The sequence below is a fragment of the Dama dama genome, chromosome 14 (assembly GCF_033118175.1).
Source record: "Dama dama isolate Ldn47 chromosome 14, ASM3311817v1, whole genome shotgun sequence".
Lineage (NCBI taxonomy): Eukaryota > Metazoa > Chordata > Mammalia > Artiodactyla > Cervidae > Dama > Dama dama.
This window is the reverse complement of record NC_083694.1, coordinates 24763687-24786250: the sequence shown is the minus strand read 5'-3', so window position 1 is coordinate 24786250 and position 22564 is coordinate 24763687. Positions and strand designations below refer to the sequence as shown.

Sequence of the window (22564 nt, the reverse complement as noted above, 5' to 3'; positions counted from 1 at the left end):
TAATACACGTGTCTTGCTGGAGGCTGTTCATGCCTGTTTCCTGAAAGAACTGCCTCACTGGCTCCTCATCTTGCCTTGCACCCCATTCTCTCACCTTCCCACACCCCTTTTTGCCTCCAGCACCAGGAAGCCTCTGTGCAAACTCCACCCTCTTGGGGCTCCTCAGAGGCTGGCTCTTGGCTGCCCTGTCAGTCCCCTTTGGCCGGGTTTTCCCCTCCGACCCGGGCCCTAGGGATTGTCCTTCCAGCAAAACTTCCTCTACAAGTTGGCTCCGTGATGTCCTAGGGGCCTGCTCTGCAGCTAAAAGGCGGTGCACAAACCCATAGGCAGGGTGCCTGCCGTCTGGGAGCACTGGCCTGCAGGAGGAGAACCTCGGGCTGGCAGTACCCAGGCTGAGGCCCAAGTCATGTGGGTTGACGGTTCGCCCACCCAGGAGGTTAGAAGAGCCCCAGCCACCAGACACAGGGAAGGGGCTCCAAAGGCGCCCACAGTCCCCCCAGGCAACCCCCAAACCAGAAGGGAAAGACCCCCTGGATAGAGCTGGGAGGGCAGATCTGGATATAAATCCTGACCCCGCCACTTAAGACTGTGTGATCTCGGACACCTTTCTTAATTCCTCTGGGCCCATGTTTTCTCAGCTGTAAAGTGAAAAGACACACATACCCTCAAAGGGTTGTTAGGATCAGATGGAAAAGGGAAACTAGGGTTCTCGGATGGGTTTCAGAGATCTGTAACCCAGAAACAGAGTGTGCACATTTTGCCTGTATGCAAACACATGCATTTTCTAGGGAGGAGTCGGGTTTCACCCCCACTTCATACCCCAAAAGTTAAAAAACACTAGAGCTGACACAGTTCAAATCCTGCCTCTGACTGGGGGCATCTCTGTGCCTGTTTTCTCATGTATAAATGGGCTTCATAATAGGAAACTGCCTCAAGGAGTGGAGAATTAAATGCAAGAAAATAAGCATTTAGAACACTGTCTCTAGGTGTTGGCTGTTTTTAATCTTCTAACATTATAGAGGAGAAACCTGAGGCCTGGGAGAGGTGAAGTCTTGACTGAGGATGCGTTATGCACCAAACATTGGCCACAGTGGGCTGCCCTGTTTCGGATAGGGTGACAGCTCAGGATGGGGGGGTGCAGGAAGGTGGGAGTGAGGAGGGAGGGGAGCCTCCCAGGCTGGGGAGGAGGAGGGGGCAAGAGGGGAAGGACTGAGGCTACTAGTGCACGTGGGGCCTGTCTCATCATTGTGAGCCCCTGCCAACTCATCCGAAGTAAGCGGGGAGGGGAGGAGGTGTAAATAAAGGTGAAGGATGAGCACTGATGAGGGTATAGATCCAAATGCATTCACTCAAAATCCCAGAAAGACAGAGAGATTTCCCTGTGGCTCAGTCGGTAAAGAATATGCCTATCCATGCAGGAGACTCAGGTTCAATCCCTTGGTGGGGAAGACCCCCTAGAGAAGGAAATGGCAACCCACTCCAGTATTCTTGCCTGGGTAATCCCATGGACAGAGGAACCTGGTGGGCTACAGTCCATGGGGTCACAAGAGTTGGACGCAACTTATCGACTCAACCACCACCACTCACCTTCACCCCCACCCCTGCCTCGCTTGGGACTGTGGCAGCTGTCCCTCCCTACTCCCAGCGCCGGGCCAGGGACTGAGCACCGCCCCCCTGGGCTGAGGCTGGTTGGTGGTCTCTTCTCTGCTCTGTCCCCTCGCAGAACCCGGGAGCCTCCTCCTGTGTCTGCAGTTTGATAATCGCTTTCTCTCCTTGCACGCCTTTCCCAGGCGTTTTCCGTACAAAACTTCTACTACCTTTGTGCCTACAGCAGAAGAGGATTCGTCAGTTCAGTTCAGTCCTCAGTCATGTCCAACTCTTTGCGACCCCATGGACTGCAGCACACCAGGCCTCCGTGTCCGTCACCAACTCCCAGAGTTTACTCAAATTCGTGTTCATTGAGTCGGTGATGCCATCCAACCATCTCATCCTCCGTCATCCCCTTCTCCTCCCACTTTCAATCTTTCCCAGCATCAGGGTCTTTTCCAGTGAGTTGATTCTTCGCATCAGGTGGCCAAAGTATTAGAGTTTCAGCTTCAGCATCAGTCCTTCCAATGAGTATTCATGTTAGCTTTAATTTTTTTCACTTGTTCAATGACAACATCATGTCTTCTCTCTGGCCCACCCTCGGGCACCTGCTGAGATCGCTTTGGCCACTTTTGCTCAAGGGACCCCAAGGAATCCCCTGCAAGTTCAAACGTCCCCCTCCCTCCCCTTCTAATTTGCTGGAAAAGGGAGGTCTGAGCAGGGTTTTGGCCGTTAAGCACAGCTGCCGCGCCCTTCCAGACTCAGGTACCTGGATAAAGGTCTAAGTGTCCCTAGCCAGGCTGCCCTCCCCTGGCTCCTCCGCAGCCTCACCGTGACCATGACCATGTACACACAGGCTTCCCTCTGCGGCGCACACTTGGCCGCACCCAGACCCCCACCCTCTGAGCACACAGCATCCCCAGGCAGACCTCATGAATGGCTCCTTTAAGCTCCAGAGCCCTCTTCTGAAAAGGTAAATACATGCAGAGCCACGTGGGTAAATTTCCAGAGCCGTACGCCCCGGGCCTCTGTGTCCGGTCCCGAGGGTCAGTGTTGAGCACTGGCCAGGCCGCTGGGGGCCTGTTGCGGGGAGTGGAACGGTGAGGAGGATTGTATTTGTGGCTGCTGAAAATTTTTCCGAATGGGGCAGGCTATTTGTTACGCTTTCTCCTCCTTTCTCTCCCGCCATCACTGTCTTCCCTCCAACCACAGGGATGTGGAGCGGAGGAGAATCTGGGAGATGCTGGCTCACCTGCCCCAGGGCAGCTCTATTACTCTAGGGAGAGGTGCCTGCTGACGGTCCCAGGAGGACGGCAGCTCTGCAAGGAGCCGGGACCCTGTCTCCGTGGAGCACATGCTCCGTGAAGCAACAGACGTCTCAGAGAAAAAGACAGAACCCGAAGCCCAGGGCTAGCCTCCCAGGTCCCTCTCTGCCTTCTTGGCCAGACTGGCGCCTCTGAGCACCTGTCCTTGCACTGACCCTGCGTATGTGCCTCTTTTTTCCCTCCCATCTAGGCTCAAACTCCCTGTTTCCGTGGTCCCTCCTGAGCCAGGTCTAGAGGATAGAGCTTCCTCTCCAGGGTTCATCAGACAGCAAGGGGGATGATAATCAAAGAAGACAGAGTGGAAGAGATGGGGGTAGGGGAGATTAACATCGAGCCTCAAGTCCAAACAGGGCACATGGGCTGTAGGGGGCTGGGGCTCGAGGAGGGGAGCTTAGACTGGTCCTGAGAGGGAGTGGAGGTGGGGCGGGAAGAACTTGCAGGGACAGGCAAGGTCCAGTGCAGATACCGAAAGGTATGGGGGGGTGTGTCACCATCCAGGAGTGTGGAAAGGAGGGCAGAGTTGCAGTGAGGATGCTGGGGAGGATGGAGGCTGGACATGGGTTATTACTTCTGCAGAGTCTGGACTGACCCCTGAGGGAATTTAAACTGAGGTTCCTTTTCACCCTTTCTTCTTCTGCACAGACCCTCCAGGCATAAGAAAATAGCACTTGTACCTTCCAGAAAGGGCTTCTCCCTGCTAGGGAAGAAGGACCCAAGGATCGAACCTTGCATTGCAGGCAGATTCCCTACCAGCTGAGTCAGCAGGGAAGCCCTGGAAAGAAAGTAAGGACACAGAACAGAGAGGACTGGATGGATGGGGGGCAAGTGGGGGAGTGGGGAGAGGCAGAGACAAGAAGAGTCCGGTGTAGAGAAAGGACTGTGATGGTTTTTGTTGTTGCTGTTTGTTTTCTTTTGCCTAAAGTCCAGTCCACTGATCTTCCTGTCGCAGGCACACAATAAAGCTGGCAATGGAAGCAGAGAGGGTCTCAGGGCCAGGCGGGGTGTCCTAGGAAAGCTCGGTGGGTGAAGGGAGTCCAGAAAATGGGAACACCAGCCCAGCCAGCTCAGTGCCCCTCCACCCTGCACATTGGGAAGCCCCGGAGACCACACCCATCCCAACCACGATGGGCTTGTGTCCAAGCAGCCTTGGGCCACCACTGTGGTGAAGGAAGGACAAGGCCATTATGCAAACGGGAGGAACCGTGGCATCTTCCAAAAATGGAAGCCTTGATATTTTCGGTTGCACGTGTTCTTCTGGAACCTTGCCCATCCCCACCAGGGGGTGGAATCTGCATTCTCCCCTTGAACCTGGTGGGCCTCTGTCTGTCTCTATGAACAGGCATGGCAGAAGGGATGCTTCCTGGCTTCTAGGGCTCTCTACAACTTTTGTGTAAGAGGGTGAGCTCCTTAAAGCCCCCGTGGAAGACACCACACGGGAGGCAGAGAGACCCCAGAGCTTCAGCTGACGAGCCTCCAGCCTAGACACCGACCTGTGGCTGAGGGATCTTCAGGTGCCCCCTGGCCCCATCCATCCCAACCCCATGGGAGACCCTGAGAGAGTCCTCTGGCTGAGCCCAGTCATCCTTCAGAACCACAAGAGAGAATGAGAAAATGATTGCCATTGTTTCAAGCCTTTGATGGCGGGGGGCAGGTTGCTAAACAATAGATACAAGTGTAAGGAGACCAGGACCTTCCTGAAATCTGTGCCTGGCCAGGGGCAGTGAGATGCACCTGCCAACTAACAGAGAGGAGTCCACAAGGAGAGATGTCACTGCGAGGATGCTGACACCCAGTCACTCTGAGGTCCCCGGGGCACCCCAGTACCCGAGACGCACTGCACACGCCTGGTCCAGAAAGCGGGCATGACAGATGGCCCTGCCGGGGGGCGTGTCCCCGACATGCGGGAGGGCCAGTCTCCTCCTCTGCCGCAGCAGCTCCCCAGTGAGGGCTGGAGCTTTTCTCCCACGGGGTCAAACATCCCAGCAATGCCGCCCTGACTGCAGCTCCATGTCGTTTCCTCCTTCCTTAGGATGACGCCTGCTCCTGTGGCTGGCACTGTGCGGAGTCTTCACCAGTTCCCAGCACAGGCATCGCACCCCGGGTGCCCAGTGACCACCTCCGTCTGCCCCATGGTACTTAATATGTCCCTAGTCTCCTTCTCTTCCCAGGTCTATCACTGGTCCCCCCCAGGAACATTTTTGCTCCCTCTACCCCCAAGGGCCAGTTGGCACTGTCTGGGGACATTTTTGGTTGCCATGCTTTGGGAGAAGGGTGCCAGTGCATCTTTCAGGCAGAGGCTGGGAGCGTGCCATGCAGCCTGCAGCACTCAGGACAGCCCCCGGGGACGGGGAATGACCCAGTCCCAAGTGTCAGCTGTGCTGGGGCCAGGAATCCCTGCTCTCTCTGGAGGCCTGCTCGCCTTGCATTTCATCCCTGTAGTACTTGGTTCCTTTGCTTTCCAGGGTGACGGGTAGATACATGACCCTTCCTGAGATTGAGACACTGGTATGGGCTTCCCAGGTGGCTCAGTGGTAAAGAATCCACCTGCCAATGCAAGAAATGCAGGTTCGATCCCTGGGTCAGGAAGATATCCTGCAGAAGGAAATGGCAACCCACTCCAGTATTCTTGTCTGGGAAATCCCATGGACAGAGGAGCCTGGTGGGCTACAGTCTACGGGGTCACAAAAGAATCGGACACAATTTAGTGATGAAACAACAAGACACTGGTATCTAACAGTCTCCAGCAGGACTGATAACCTAACCCTGCTGACGGGATGAATCTCTCTTGGCTGAGGCAGCCTGGTGAGTCTCAGCTTTGGAATGGAGGGGAAGGAAGTCCTGAGGAGCCAATACTGCCCCCACTTGGGCGCTGGTGGGGAGAGGGTGTTCTCCGAGGAAGCGTATACTCTGCCAGGGCCTGCGCGGGAGAGATGAGTCCCACGGGGCCATCCCTTCTGTGACTGCTCCTTGCCTGGAGAAGCTCAGAAAAGGCTGCCCCCAACCAGAATGACGCCTCCGTACAATCACGTTGCATTGTCTCAGAGCTGTCGGGGGCAGGAGGGGGAGTTGGCGGGGAAGGGGTGGGGTGCTTCACGCTGCTCACATCCCAACCCTGGCTGTAACACGGGGCTTCAGCCTCCTTCCACGAGCCACACGCAGAGCTAGAGGAAGAACAGATGATCAAACCAGGTGTGCTCCCTCCCTCCCTCCACCTGATGCTCCTGCGGAGAGTTCTGAAATGGAGAAGGAGAAGGGAGGATGGAGGGGGATGGGAGTGCCAAGACCTCAGGGGCACACTGTCGCATTCCCACCTGGAGTGTATGACCAGAAGGAGGCCGGGCTCCGTGTGCCAGGAGGACACAGTCTGTTGTCCATATCATCTCTGCTCCCCAGCTCCCTGTGAGAGTGGCCCCCACGGTGACCCCCTGATAGCAGCGTTATCTGCCAGCTCCCTCTTGCCTTCCTGCCAGCCACAGCCACATCCTCTCCGTTCTCCTCAGCCCCTCTGTGCCCCAGGCCACCAGAGGAGAGGAGGTGGGGCCAACCCTCATTCTAGATTCCTACTCCTCAGAGCTCCTTCCTCACCTCCGGGAAGATCCAGCCAGCGGGTGTCTACTTTCCTGACTTCCTGGGGGCCTTCACAGTGTGGAACTGAAGGAAAAGCCTCACTGTGGCTGGGGCAGCAAATGCAGGGGAGAGATCACATTGGGGACTGTGGTAAGAATGAGCATGGGAGGGGCTTCCCTGGTGGCTCAGGGGTGAAGGGTCTGCCTGCCGATGCAGGAGACACGGGTTCCATCCCTGGTCTGGGACGATCCCACATGCCGCAGAGCAGCTGAGCCCATGAGCCACAACTACGGAGCCTGCGCTCTAGAACCTGGGAGCTGCAACTACTGAAGCCCTTGCACCCTATAGCCCCTGCTCTGCAACAAGAGAAGCCACTGCAATGAGAAGCCCACGCACGGCAACTAGAGAGTAGCCCCCACTCGCCACAATTAGAGAAAAACCTGTGAGGCAAGAAGACCCAGCGCAGCCACAAGTAACTAAAAATTATTCAAAAAACAAAACAGAGGAATGAATGTGAGAGGTTTCCTCACTCTGGTCCTGATCCCCAGGGAGAGAGAGACCACCAGTCACACACCCTTAAGGTTCTGCACTTCATGGAAAAGGAAAGATGCAAATACCACCGTGTTCCCATTTCCCAGGTGGGTAAGTGGAAGCTCGAGGCTGAAAACAGCAGGGGCACTGCAGAAAAAGTGGGTGCTGGGAGAGGAGAGGGCCAGGCAAGCGGGAGTGAAGAGCCTCCTGGCTTCTCCCGGAAACATCAGAGAGAAACGGCCGTCACACAAGCCCTGAAAGCTGGGGCAGGAGACCTCACTGAGTTTCCTGAACTTTCCTCCCAACACCAGCTCCTCCGTCACCTCCTCTCGCAGCTTTAGTGTTTGTCAAAGCCAAGTGCTGGAGCCGACTCCGTGCAGTATTCAAACAGTGCTACGTGCTCCACCGCCCAGCTTCAGGTACCTCCTCCCTTCAAGCCTCACTCTCCCCAAAGGTAATGTGCAATTTGCAGCTATTAAACCTTTACTAAGTGTCAGCCTCTGGCAAGTAGAGCTTTCCATGCATTATTTAATTCCATCTCCATAGCCTTATGATGTAGATACTATTATCACCCCATTTTATGGATGAGAAAACTGAGGCTTGATGAGGACGGTGATTTGCCTCATGTAACAGAGCCAGGAAGTGACAGAACCAAGAAGGCAACTTCTAACTGATGGACACTCAAGTCCTCACTCTGGACCCTGCTGTTTACAGATGTTTATTGATGTATGGGGCTTCCCTGGTAGCTCAGGCAATAAAGGATCTGCCTGCAATGCAGGAGACCCAGATTCGACCCCTGGGTTGGGAAGATCCCCTGGAGAAAGGACTGGCTACCCACTCCAGTATTCTTGCCTGGAGGATCCCATGGACAGAGTAGCCTGCAGGCTAAAGTCCATGGGGTCGCAAAGAGTCAGACGTGACTAAGAGACTAATACTTTCACTTCACACAGAGCCTTGCGTGGCTCTGTGTGGAGACATAAAAGGCCTGTGAGGATCATCCCGCCCTGAAAAGTCAAGGATGGGGGACTGGGTCCCAACAGCAGTAGCCATAGTGCACACATGGCTTTTTCCATTCAAACTGAATAAGATAAAAAATTCAGTTCCGTGGTTGGATTAGTCACACTTCCAGTGTTCCCCATATAGCTTGAGGCTACTGTATGGACAGTGCAGAACATTCCCATCACTTCTGAAAGTTGTGGTGGACGGTGCTGGCTTAGAGTCTGCCCCGCTGCACACCGGCCATCCAATGTTGGGCCAGCCAGCAGGCCACCTTCCTCCTGGGGCGCCCGTGCCTGTACTGTAGCTGCCTAGGGTCCCACTAGACCTCACAGAACACGTGGCCCTTCATTTCTGAAACCCCCTGGATGGGGGCCTCGCTGTGACTGATGCCGTGGGGGAGCGATGATCTGAGCAGGGGTCTCAGACCTTGGAGTGGAGATGTTATTGCTCAACAAACATGAACTGAAGCCCGGTGCGGGGGAGATGTGCGGCTGCCAGGGGAAGTCACAGAATGTCAGAAGTAGTGAGACCTCAGGGAACTGAGATCCAATCCCCTCATCTTAGAAAAAGGCCAGAGACCACACGGGGATGTGGCCTGGCTCCCAGTTCAGGGAGCATCAGAATAAGCGAAAAGTCACACTGTGACCCACAGGCCCACGGGGAGCAGAAGAACCCGGTCAACTCCTCGGGAGTTTCCTGAGATTGCAGAGGACCCTGTACGCGACAGTGGGGTAGGGGAGAATTCTTTGGGGACAATTCCTGCTGCCTCTGGGTAGATGAGGTCGGGGCAGCCAAGGAGAGATGTGCTCAACCTTGGGCATCCGACGGGCAGGAACCCCGCTGTGTGACTGCCAGGCTGGGGCTGCCAGGGCAGGAAGGGGCCTCTGGGGGATCCACCCCTGCCCTGTTTCCGGACCTGTCTCAGGTGCAGCTGGAAAGGGAGCTGGGAGCACAGGCAGCAGACACAAGGGAGACGAGCTGTGAAAGAGCATTTATAACCAGAAGGGCCGGGAGAGGAAACGATGACTCACGGACTGCACACATCTGCCCCAGGAGGCTGGGGGTGGGGAGTGGGGCAGTGAGGGCAGTGCTGGGCTGGTGGTGAAGCCATTGTTTTAAGAAAGAGGAGAAACATATTTATTTTCTCCATCAAACCAGCCAACACTCATTTTTGAATTAAAAAAAAAAAAAAAAAAAAAACTATAAGCACTATCTTTAAAAAATGTATCCTACAAAATCCTGGAGCAGGACTCCTGAATAGTGGCAAGCTCATCAAAAGCTGCCTGAGAAACTGTCACAGCCAAGAGGAGCCTCAGGAGCCGTGACAACAAAAAGCAACGTGGTGTCCTGGATGGGATCCTGGGACAGAAAAATGACTGGAGGAAAACTCAAGAAGGTAAAGAATGGACTTTGGTTAATGATAATGTATCAGTATTGATTCATTAATCGTAGCAAATGTACCACACTAATAATGTAAGAAGTTAACAGTCGGGGAAACTGGGGGTGGTGTGTATGGAATTTTCCATACTCATCATCTCAATTTTTCTGTAAATCTAAAATGGTTCCAACAAATAAAGGCTATTAAAATTTTTTAAATGTGCTTATTAAAGTGGCTTTTAAAAATTATAGGAATCACTTAAAAATGATTATTATTATTTACAACCTTTAAAAATGGGAAAATAGGGAGAGGCCGAATTTGCTTAGGATTCTAAAACTTGTCAAGTGTGTTTGCCTATATTAATTGCATTTTTTACCACGGCCCCGGGAAGGAAGTATTATCATGATTCCCATTTTCTAGGAGAGGAAACTGAGGCTCAGAGTGCCTGGATAACCTGTTCATTGTCACGCGGGCTAGGAAGCAGGAGAGGAAGTCGAAACTGGAAACCTCCTTCCTGGTGCTTTTCCCACTGGCTCTGGGCTCCCCACTCTCTGCTGAGCTCGGCTGTGAGGGGAGACAGCCCGTGACACCTCCCAGCAGGTGCTGTGGGGCTTGTGTGACCCTCAGCTGTGGGGTGAGGGTAGAGGCCGGGTGATCCACCTTAGGGGGCCAGGTTAGAAAGACACGGGGCTGTGCGGTTTCAGCATTGGCAGCCTGGAGCCCTCCCTCAAGAAGCTGAGGGCCTTTGGGGGCACCTGGCCAGGGCAGCCAACTTCCCCTGAGAGCTGTGAGGGCAGTGGGGACCGTGGGGAGCAATGTGAAAGGGGCAGTGTGAAAGCTCAGCAGTGGCCCAGTGAAAATCAAAGGCAGAAGGAAGGAGCTCAGCTCTCGGGTCTCCTAGTCCTAGGGGCCACCATGGCCATCATCTGTCACAAGAGGCTACCAGCAGCAACTCTAGGCTGTATTTAGCTGCAGGGCGGCCTGGCTGAAGCTCAGCCTGAATCTCTAGCCCTTCCTCCAGAGAGGCGGATTTTTCTTCACTGACTCAGTGCTTAGCACAACCAAGGTCTGCAACGCAGGTAGCTCACATCAGAGCAGCCTACAAACAGTTAGGATTACTCCGGTGAGGCTTTGAGCTGACCCTCTGGGAAGGCAGTAGAAGTCTGTGGATTAACTATTGCCTGGCAGCCCTGTGAAGGGAGCCCTGTTGGGAGACGTACAAGTCAAGGACGGCCCCGGCCCAGGTTCCCTAGCAAACTGAGTGAGTCTCCAGGTAAAAAGTACAGGTAAGGAAATACATTTCACTTTGAGAATGTTACCTCCATATTCCCTCAACAAAGCCTCGTGGCAACTCGTGATGGGAGTGAGAAGAGTGTGAAAAGATTTAAAATCATATTCGAGTTCTTTCCTTGGGCCATTTTTAGCTATGTGGCCTTGCATGGACTCCCCACCTGCTGCCTTAGTTTTCTTATCTGCATAGTGGGGTGAAAATATTTATTTGGATGATATAATAATAATATTACATGTAATAATGTTTATTACATGAGATAATGAGATGAAAATCCTCCATGAGTTGCATTCTGTTTCTTAGTCACAGGGGCTTCCCAGGCGGCGCTAGTGGTAAAGAACCTGCCTGCCAATGCAGGAGACGTGAGAGACACGGGTTCGATCCCTGGGTCAGGAAGATCCCCTGGAGGAGGGCATGGCAACCCAGTCCAGTATTCTTGCCTATGAAATCCCAAGGACAGAGGAGTCTGGAGGGCTACAGTCCATAGGATTGAAAAGAGCTGGACATGACAGAAGCGATTTAGCACGAATATATAGGGTCACAGGGGCTGTTATCACTCCTCGTCTGAGATAAGAGATCTGGTGGCCTAGCCCAAGATCTCCATGTGTCAGGCATGAGGAGTGACTCTAGAACAGTTGAATCCCCCATAGTAGGGGATCTTTGAGATCACCCTGCTGACCCTCCCCACCTTCCATTTTTAGAAGAGACTGAGGTTCCTAGTGATGACTTGCCCACTGTCAGCCAACTATAAGCTGAGCCTCGACTCCTATCTCTAGTCGTGTGGCAGGCATCGCTGCCCTTTGTTCCTGATGCTTCTGAACCTGTGGGGACCTGGTGACAGCCACCACTCCACACCCACCCTCTGCCCAGATGCCAGAGTCAGGGTGAGAGTTCAGTTCACCACATTTCACAGTTCATAATCAAATCAGGATCCTCCAGTACAAAAGGCCAAGAGAACAAAATGGCCAATGTGGTGTAAAAAAAAAAAAAAAAAAAAAACACCTTAGAAATGACAGACCTAATTACTGGGAAGTTTTTAAAGGATTTTAACTTAAACTTGTTTTTATTTAATTTGGTGCATATCATGTGGATTTTTACCCCAGGAATGTAAACTTTTTGTGTCTCCTCTCCAAATGGCCTGACAGTATTCCAACAGGACTTACATCTTGCAATTTGGTCTTTAAGAGGTCATTAAGCTTTGAAGTGGATGTTTAGCCCAGGTGTGGAATCTAGCCCAGGTATTGCCATTTCTGTTTCCAGATTTTTCTAAAGCCCCTGTAGTTAGCTGTAATCTCCGTCAACTTCTAGCTCAATTAACTTTCCTTTTCTTTAACCAATGGATTTTTCTGGAGTACCCACCTTTAGGTGCCTAAGGGCCCCTGGGTGCCTAAGGCCCCCTTTTGTGAGGGAGAGAAAGCAGGAAATGGGAGGTAGGGATTCTTTAGGTAAAAGTGTGCTCTGGCATCTCAGGAATTTGCACAGAGATGCTGAGCTCAGATAGTGGGCTTTGGACGCCTAGCCCTGAGTCATGCTCTCCATTTCCCAAGGGGCTCCCAGCATACCCGTCTTAACATCTTAATGATTCACAGAGCTGCTCCGACATCCCTCAGAAGTTGAAAACTTTCCATGCCCCTTCTAGGGAGTCTAGTTCAGGGGTTAAACACACAGACTGTATTTGCATTCCAAGCCCTCGATTCAGCTGTGGGATGACCTTAAGCAAGTCACTCCTAGAATAGAACTTCTGCCGGGTGGGCCAGGAAAGAAGTCACAATTCAAAGATGATTAACTCTGTTACTGATGGACTAGTCTGGAAAACAAGTCGATGCTGATGGCTCAAAATAAGGTTTTGGTTTATCGCGGCAAATAAGCTGCTCCAGCAATCATAGGCTCATACCTACTATGAGTAAAACATAATAAGCATGGATTCTATGAGAATCTTAAACAGCGGTCCCAGGCCCCTTTGTTAAGACTTCTTCAAAGAAACCCTGCGGGCAATAACCAACCAGGTCCTGCTGTAGAGCACAGATAACTGTATTCAAGATCCTGTGATAAACCATAATGGAAAGGAGTGTGAAAAAGAACATGTATACGTATAACTGAGTCACGGCTGTACAGTAGAAATTAGCACAACATTGTCAATCAACTATCCTTTAATAAAATCAATAAAAAAATAAGACTCAGGTGCTTTCATGCCAAAGCAGACTGTAGGTTCCAGTCCCAGCAGGCACTGTACTCAAGAAATCAGAGCCTGGCTTCAGTTAGCCTCAAAACTCAGCTCCTCCAGTTAAAAGTACTTAAGTGAACCTTACAGCTGCCTCTGTAACAACAGCACCACGTCCACTGTTGTGATGCCATGGTGAGCTCGTCCTGCAAACACCGAGAACACCCTGGTACGTTAACTTCCTCCCAGCAGTGGCTACTAGGGTTTCCACTTCCTCTACAATGAGTCACCACCCCATCCCTGAACCACAAGAGAACTGATGTCTCAGTGCTGCAGCTGACCCGGGGGAGTCCTACTAACTGGTCCTCGGCCCGGAGCCTGACTGCTCCGCGGGCCACTAGTAACACTGGCTCCGGGAGGTGCAGACGCTAAGGGTGGCTGAGATCCAGAAGCTCCTCTGTCCCCCAGTGGGAGCATTTTTGCAACTTCAACAACTAGCCTAGCACTTCCCTGGTGTTCCAGAGGCTAAGACTTCTCATTCCCAGTGCAGGGCAGGGACCCGGGTTTGATCCCTGGTCAAGGAACTAGAACCCATGTGCCACAACTAAAGATCCCACATGCTGCAGTAAAGATTGAAAATTCCATACGCTGCAACTGAGACCCCAGCACAAAAATAAATACATAGTAAAATAAAATAATCTCAACTCTTTAAAATGACAACAGCAACAAATAGCCCAGTCTGGTGCCCAGGACACAGGGGGCCTCACTGCACCTCTATTTTTCTACCACAGCACAGGATCCTAAGGAGACGAGACATTCCAGGAAGCTTCTGGAAATGGAAATTGCCAAAGGGTTTGGCAAGAGAGCGGAATCATAACTCACCCCTCTTTCCACCCACAGCTGTGTAGACAGGCCCCCGTAGCCTGCTTAGATGCCATCACTTACCTAGGGCTCCTTGGCAGATGTCTGTGCGAGTGGCTCCTCCAGTAATAAATTGGGGATCATCGCAAATCTCCTGAAAACGAGACCCACAAAGTGTTGTCAATGTATCTGCCATATGCTTTTGTAGTTAGGACACCTCAGTTTCCAACAGATGCATCGGACCCCTCTGTCTCTCCGCTCTCCACTAGGGAACGTCTGGCAGTTAGTTAGACTGCCATGGGGTCCTTCTCTGACCCCTGCTCTGTGGGTCCTCATAGGTGGTAGGGGACCCTACTGCTCCACTAGATCCCAGCGCCCCATACTGCCTGGAGCCTATTTCATCACGATACTTCCTAGGGCCAGGGCAGTGCCAAGTCCAGCCTCCTCTGGGGGCCTGGAGACGGTCCACACTCTGGAGTTGCCCTGCCCACCACGCCCGCCCCTCTCCTCTGCTCCTGCATGGGATTTCTCCTCTCCCACCCAGATCCCTCCTTTTCCACATCTTATCATATCTCAAGACCCACTGCTACCAACTCCATGAAGCCCTCCTTTACAGTCTGGCCCTCACCCATCCTTTCCATCCTGAATCCCAGAGTATCTATACTCTGCAATTCAGCAGCTAGACGTGCGCTCTGCATGGTGCTGGGTACCACTGTGTCTTCCTAACACTTATGCTTCTTGAGGGTAGGGGAAGGTATCTAGCTTTCTGGATTTGCCCACAGGCCATGATACTCGGGGCAGGGGGTCCACATACTGTGAGCCTGCTGTATGTCAATACTGTGTGTGGTGCTTTATCTCAGGAACATGGATGGGCAACAACCCTATTTTATAGGTGAGGAAACAGGCTAATGAAGCCACGTGTCCCAAGATGTTTCGCTCATGGCTGTAGACAGCAATGGGATTTGACTGCTACAAACCGTACACTCCCTCCCCTCCTGCACTGCTTTGAAATGATTACTAACAAGCCAAAAAGGGGTGTCCCACAGGTCGCCTACTGGAAGCCAGCCTTGAACAGGGCTGGCCCCTCTGCTGCTCTCTCTGAGCATGCTTCTTGATTCTGAAGAGCCCCACCCAAAACCACAGAGGAAGCACAGAGCAAAAATCTGGGCTTCCCTTGGCCAGGACCCTTTGATTTGGAGGAGCTCCACCCCAGAGCGCCTGGCGGGGCCCCCTCTCTGTCAAGCAGAATCGTTTCCTGGGTGAGGCCAGGATCTAGCCCCTGTCCATCCTGGCTTAGGCTGTAGACCCTTCTGGAATCCACAGCAGAGCACACTCCTCTCATGCCCTGCATTGTCCCTTCCCTTTTCGGGTGGGTCTGTCTGGGGGAAGATAGGCACAGTGAGAATGCTTTTCTGCGGAGGCAGACGAAGGCAGCTTTGCCTGAGGCCTGCCAGCCAAGCACTTATCCTGCTGATGGAATACACGGAGCTTGGTGCTCCCTGGGAGCCTAGAAATCATACTGATAAGCCTCGGTGCGCCAGGCACTTACCCCAGAAGGGTTTTTCCATTATTTTTGAGAAAATTTTCACGCCTTTGGCAGCCTCTCCAAAGAAGGCAAAGTTTAGAGTGGCTCTTAGAGATGCTTCAGGAAATTGAAACTTGTACACAGCATGAAGGGCATGAATTAAATACGGAACATCACAGTCTCAGGAAAGGGGTTGAGAGCCTGGGCTTTGGAGTTAGCTGGAGTGTGACTCCTAGCTCTGCCACTTCTTATACACTGGGTTCTATGACACTGGCAAGTTACTTCACCTCTTTAAGACTCAGTTTCCTCATCTGTATAATGGGGATAGTGATGACAAGTGTACCTACGACATCTGAAGGTTAAATGAGATGACTATGTACGTGTGCCTTGGTAAGCACTATATAAGTTACCAACTATTATAGCTATTGAAGGAGTATCATAATCACTGAACTTGGAGGCAGGAGATGCAGATTTGAGGCTGAATTCAGCTAGCTGAGTGTAAACAGGTCATAAAGCTCTCAGAGGCCTTAGATCAGTGGTCCCCAATCTTTTTGGCACTAGGGACTGGTTTCGTGGAAGACAAATTTTCCCACAGATGGGGTGGGGGTGGGGAAATGGTCTGGGGATGATTCAAGAGTGTTACATTTATTATGCCGCCGCTGATGAGACAGGAGACTGAGTGCAGGTGGTAATGCGAGCGATGGGGAGCGGCTGTAAACACTGATAAGCTTTGTTGCTCACCTGCTGCTCTCCTTCTGCTGCGTGGCCTGGTTCCTAACAGGCCATAGACCTGCACCAGTCAGGGCAAGGTGGGGACTGACATGTTTGCCCTCGCTCCAACCTGACTGGTGCCATCCTTGATGGTGACAGCGTTTTTCTCTGCACCAGCCCACAGTGACTTTAGCCGTGTCCTCTTCCCATCTGCGGAGCCCTCTGTGGCCAGTGTTGGGAAACCTCCTCTGAGGAAGGGCAGCCCTCCGGCTCCAGGGCTGGCCTGCTCCCCTCCCTCCTCTTACTCCCTCCCCTCACTTCCTCGGGGCCTCCTTTTCTCTTTAGTTCCTTTCTCTCTGGGACTTGACATATGATTGTGTGTGTGCTCAGTCGCGCAGTCATGTCTGACTCTTTGCGACCCTTTGGAATGTAGCCCACCAGGCTTTTCTGTCCATGGGATTCTCCAGGCAAGAATACTGGAGTAGGTTGCCATGCCCCACACCAGGGGATCTTCCCCATCCTGGGATCGAACCTGCACCTCCTGTGGATCCTGCATTGCAGGCAGATTCTTTACCACTGAGCCACCAAGGAAACCTGGGACTTGACATATAAAACATTCCAATTGCTCTCATCTGAAAAAACAACCTCTCAAGTCCCAGGTCCCACTCTCCCTGCCACTTTCCCTTCTCTCCTTTCACAAGAATGCTTCTGGAATTACATGAGCATGCGCTTCATTTCTGGTTCCTTACTTTGGGGTCTACAGCCATCTGGCACCTACCCCCTGTAATTCGGTTGTTGTTGTTCAGTCACTAAGTTGTGTCCAACTCTTTGTGACCCCATAGACTACAGCATACCAGGCTTCTCTGTCCTCCATTATTTCCTGGAGTTTACTCAAATTCATGTCCATTGAGTTGGTGAGGCTACCTAACCATCTCATTCTACCCTATGGCAATTGCTCTGTTAAAGTCACCAGTGACTTGCTTTTGTCTAGATCCAGTGGATACATTTTTGTTTGTCTTGCTTGACCTGGACTACAGCTGTGTTTGAGAAGGCATAGAGGGTGGCTGCGAGCTATGGACTCTAAACACCCACAGGCGGACTCTAAACAGCCACAGGCAGATAGTCCTGGCTCCAGCCCCAGACACCTGTATAAGCAAATATTTAACCTTCTCAAGCCTCAATTTCTTCAGCTGCTGAATGGGTCTGTATCTGTTGCCCTCCCCGTTGGTTGTTCAGTTCATACCCTGTCCCGCCCTAACCTGGGGCTCTAAAATGGGCTTAGATTTCCATTTTCCCATCTGGAAATCCTACAGGCATTTCCAACTGTTGGCTGACCTGTCTGTCTAGCCCCTAATGCCTTCAGAAGCAAAAACCAATATGTACTATGCCTGGCATACAGTAGGTGTTTAATATAAGCTTATTGAATGAATGAAAGAATAAGCAAAGAAGTAAATAAATTCACTTTACAAACTGTCAAGTACTATACAAATGTAAGGCAATTACATTCTTGTTTATCACTTCCACAGTTGTAATTTTGTTTGAGGCTCATTACAATCTTGCATTCATTCATTCCACAAAGAGTCTTTTTGTTCACAGATATATCCCAAGCATTTAAGACAGTGCCTGACATTTAACAGGCACTTAACAAATACTGTTAAATGAATGAATGAACAAATGAATGCACACTCTGAATGCACCAGGGATTGACTGGTGAACAACACACACATGGTCCCTGCAGTTCAGTGGGAAGGACAAACAAATATATGTAATTATGTGTACGAACTGTGAAATGCTGTGAAGGAAATTAGCAGAGTTCATGATAAAGAATGACAATATGAGAAGGGGGGGCTGCAAAGAATGGTCAGGACAAAATCTCTTTGGGGAGGAGACATCTAAGTACCAAAGAATGAGTGAGCCAGATTCCAGAAAACCAAGAAAGAGCATCCCTGGCCAGTGAGGCAGGAAAGAGCAGGGTACCCTTGAGAAACTAAAAGGTGCTGGGCTTGGTGAGTCAGTGGAGACAGGAAACTATTACGGCATCACCTCTTCTTTTAGATAAAGAAATGGAGGCACAGAGATTAAACGGCTTACTCAAATTAGCAAGAATTGAACTCAAGTGCTCCGGGTACCTCCTACTGCACTTGCTGCCCGCGGGCTGGGTTTGGGGTAACGGAAGGTGATCAGCCGATCAGTTCAGAGGAGGGGAAGCAGGACAGGAATGCTTATTTTCCTAACAGGAATCTAGAGGCTGGATTTCCCAGGAGGCCTCCTTGGGTTGTGGTGGGGGAAGGTCAGCGAGGTGTCTGTCCCATAGGAGGTGGGGCCAGGAGGGATCCCAGGTACATAGGATGTACAAATTGATCAGGGGAGCAAACTGCCCCCAAGGCCTGCCAAGGCACGGAGGACAGAGATCCAGGGAGAGTGGGAAAAGGGAGCTCGGAGAGGGCCCCGCGATTCCGGGGTGAGGAGCAGGAACCGGCTCCTGGCTGCATCTCCCCTGTCCTTTTGATAATCACCAGGGTAAATATTACAGGGAGCTGTCTTGCCAGTTCCCATCTGGAAAAATAAACAGGAAACTGAGTGGATAAATCTAACCATCACTGCAAGAGACAATCCCTAGTCACAAACGTCCAGGCCATGCGTGGACTTTCTCCCTGAAGCAGAGAGTTAGAGTCCGACTTTCCCCGTGAAATACCGTAACGCCCACGCCCCGGTCTCCCGCCCACCCCCACCCCCGGCCTCCCTTCTCCGAGACTCTCTCTCGTCCCCGCCCGCCGGAGTCCAAGAAGTTTCCTCCAGGTCCCCTTATGTCACCCGAGTTTTTGTGAGTTTTTGCCGGCGGACCTGCTAGTGGGATCTGTGGGCAGTGTGCACCTCGGCGCGTCCTAGGGCCCCGTGGGTGGCGGATGGGACGCGGGCGACCCCGCGCCAGCGGAGCCCGGGATCGGGCTCCGGGCCGCGGGGCTCTGCTCTCAGCGCTCCCGCAGCTCCCCGCGCGCGGGGCTGGGTTCTCCCCCGCTCGGAGGCCGGCCCGCCCCGCATCCCTCCCTGGGCGCGCTCCCTACCGTGGGCCGCTTCCACTCGATGCCCCGGGTCTTGCTGGAATAGGGTCCCAAATCCTTGAAGCCCAGGGAGGACGGCAGGGCCGGGAAGGAGGGGTCCTGGAACAGCGCCCCGGCCTCCAGGCACTCGTCCCGCAGCGCCTCGTAGTCCTGATTGAGGTACTTGACCGCCCTCTCGTGCGAGCCCAGCCCCTCGGCCGCCTCCCGGTCCTTCGCCAGCTTGGCCGCGATGCCCGCCATGGTTGGCCCGGTGCCCGCGCTGCCGCCGGGCGAGCAAGCGAGGGTCTCGGCTGCGGCGATGAGCGGCGCTCGGCAGCTGCACGGCCAGGGCCCGGTGCGCTGCAGCGGGACTGTGAGCGGCCGCCGCCGGCGATGATTCACCGGGTCAGGCAGCGCCCTCCGCCCGGCGGGCGTGGCCTGGCCGCCCCCGGCCTGCTCGGCGCCCCGCCCGGGACCTTGGCGGTCCGCGGCCTTCACGGCGCCATGCGGACGGCGCGGAGCCGGTGCTGCCACCTGCGGACGGCGCCCGGGATGGCCGAGCCGGCCGGCTGCGAGCACCTAGGGAATCCCGGTGGAAAAGCGGGGACTCAAACCCATCCTCAGTTTAGCCGGCTTCCCGCTTGCTGGAGAAGAAGGGTGGCAAAAACCCAAGGCTGGGGCTATCCTGACTCTCCAGGAAACACCCTGTGAGTCAGAAGGGGAGAGAGCTGGAGGAGACGAAATCAGCTCTGTAGGAAGGTGGTTCCTCAGCTATATACCCCATTTGACGGATGGGAAAACTGAGCAACAGAGACGTTAGATGACATCACCCAGTGTTGCTCAACTAGTTTGAGGCGGACCGAGGATTCCAAGTTACCAGAGGCGTGTTACAATCAGAAGGCTACACCCTGCTACTGGTTAGCTGCATGGCCACAGATCGCAGGGCCAGATTTGGCAAATAAAAATACATCCTCCTGTAATAGGGAAGATCAAATCTGATTCCATATTAGATCTGTTGTGTTGCCTGTGCTTACTCATGCTGGTTCTACACCTTTTGTTAAAAAAAAAATGTTGCCCATAGCCTGAAATATATAGGGGAGCCCAGTCTCAGGGCTCTGACCTAAAAAAGTCCATTCATATAGAGATAAAAAGTTGGGGAACAGAGAATAACATTTGTTTCATTGAAGGTTTATGGGAACATCTTGACCTGACCTATATGTGAAGAAGGAATTCATAGGGCCTGGACTCCATCTCAGGCCTGTCTGTGCTGATCGTGGGCGGCCACCTCTCCAGTGGACTCTGAACTCTGTGCTTAGCGCCCGTGGGAATGACAATGGAAGAATAAGACCCCCCTCTGGGCAGGGGAATCTTGAAGAAGAGAAAACAGACACTAATCACCCCTGCCTCCGGACACTATCTATCAGAATGTAAGCACAGGCTTATCGGTTATTAACTATCTGGAATGTAACTGCAGGCTTATTGATTATTGACTGTTTGAACACATAACACGTGAATGATGGGGTTATTGTAGTTGTATTTACCCTTCCTTTGTTTATGTAAGTCTCAAGCGAATTGGGGTAGTGGGTTTGGACACGTACACATGGGGTATAAAAGATTTTCACAAATGCTGGTCGGGGTCCTTGGCTAAGAGGAGACTCTGCCTTGGGCCCGCCGCTATCTGCATTGTCCTTCTGAGTGAGTTTGTTTCCCGGAAAGCGTGGCTATAACATATGGACAGCTAGGAAAGGATTCCAACACCAAGAAGTTTGCAGCAGCTAACCATGCCCCTCCCTCAGTTTGCCTTAAAAGGTGCTTTGCTGAATTCCTTCAGGGAGTTAAGAGCTTTTTAACAATGAGACACCCCCGTCTCCTTGCATGACCCTGCAATAAACCGTCCTCTGCTCCAAACTGTTTTGATTTGTTTGGCTTCACTGGGCATCAGGCACATGAACTTTCATTCAGTAAAACACCCAGCTAAATTTGAATTTCAGGTAAACACTAATGATTTTTCACTATACGTATGTTCCAAATAGTGAGTGGTGGCATACTTACACTAAAAAATTATTTCTTATTTAAGGGAGCAAAATCTGCCACCTCAAAATGTCTTATTTGGCATGTGGATTATTTTGAGCTGAAAACAATGGAGGCCCAGAAGACTCAGGAAGAAACTGACCTTCCCGGTAACTGCCTGAAGAATTTAGATAAAGGACCTGTTTCCAGAACAGAGCAAATACCAGAGATATCTGCAGAGATTATAGGCTCAGTGTGGTGGGGACCTGCGGGGCCTAGAGATCAGATACCTCTGTGTCCCATTGTCTCTTTGTTGCTCAGTCCCTAAGTCCTGTCCGACTCTTTGTGACCCCATGGACTGTAGCACACCAAGCTTCACCGTCTCCCGGAGTTTGCTCAAACTCATGTCCATTGAGTCGGTGATGCTATCTAGCCATCTCCTCCTCTGTCACCCCCTTCTCCTGCCCTCAGTCTTTCCAGGCATCAGGGTCTTTTCCAATGAGTCAGCTCTTTGCATCAGGTGGCCAAAGTATTGGAGCTTCAGCATCAGCCCTTCCAATGAATATTCAGAATTGATTTCTTTCAGGATTGACTGGCTTGATCTCCTTGCAGTCCAAGGGACTCTCAAGAGTCTTCTCCAACATCTCAGTTTGAAAGCCTCAGTTCTTCAGTGCTCAGCCTTCTTTATGGTCCAACTCTCACATCCATACATGACTAATGGAAGAAATCATAGCTTTGACTATACAGACCTTTGTTGGCAAAATGATGGCTCTGCTTTTGTCATAGCTTTCCTTCCAAGGAAAAAGCATCTTTTAGTTTCATGGCTGCAGTCACCATCGATAGTGATTTTGGAGTCCAAGAAAATAAGTCTCTCACTGTTTCCATTGTTTCCCCATCTATTTGCTGTGAAGTGATGGGACCAGACGCCATGATCTTATTTTTTTGAATGTTGAGTTTTAAGCCAGCGTTTTCACTCTCCTCTTCCACCCTCATCAAGAGGCCCTTTAGTTCCTCTTAGCTTTCTGCCATTAGAGTGGTATCATCTGCATATCTGAGGTTGTTTGTATTTCTCCTGTTAATCTTGATCCCAGCTTGTGATTCATCCAGCCCAGTCAGTATATATATATGTGATTTTGGTGATGGGGGATGCGTGCAGTCAAGCCCACATTTTGGCAGAAGGTTTCTGTTAGTCACCAGGAGCGGATATCTCTGTTAATGACTTTTGTGCTTTCCTAGATGTGAGAAGATGCATGAGATTTGGCTCATAAAAGCTTCTGAAAATATCTAACTATCTGAAGGTCTGTTCTGCCAGTTTTTCCCAGAGCACTGAGTGCCTCATTTCTAATCCCTACCCTGAACTTCTTTCAGAGTGTGTTGAAGGTCAGCAACTGCAGTGGCTAGTGGAAACCAGATGGCAAGTGACAATTTTTAGTCAGCATCCAAAATGTCAGTAATCCCCGAGGCTGAGAAAGTCTGGTTTTGAGCACCTTTACTCAGGCTATCTGATTCCAGCTTTTCATTGTTTTTGAGTCATTTTACAGCCCAAATTGTAGATAGCTGTAGCAGTGCAAAATAATTTT

The 22564-nt window shown here is 51.8% G+C and overlaps 1 protein-coding gene and 1 long non-coding RNA gene across 2 annotated transcripts in view; one reads left to right on the top strand and one right to left on the bottom strand.

The window, feature by feature from the left end:
* CAPN2 (calpain 2) overlaps positions 1 to 19352 on the bottom strand; it is a 57444-nt gene extending 38092 nt beyond the window's left edge. Inside the window, exons 1-2 of the mRNA XM_061160127.1 lie at positions 18999 to 19352; positions 13782 to 13851 (exon numbers count right to left, since the gene is read on the bottom strand). Coding sequence (XP_061016110.1) covers positions 13782 to 13851; positions 18999 to 19235 — 307 coding nt within the window. The 5' untranslated portion in view covers positions 19236 to 19352. The remainder of the gene's footprint in view (positions 1 to 13781; positions 13852 to 18998) is intronic.
* On the top strand, positions 18703 to 20655 carry LOC133069051 (uncharacterized). Its single transcript, XR_009695766.1, has 2 exons — positions 18703 to 18757; positions 20162 to 20655. It is a non-coding gene; the product is annotated as an uncharacterized LOC133069051 (long non-coding RNA).
* The last annotated feature ends 1909 nt before the right edge of the window (positions 20656 to 22564 follow it).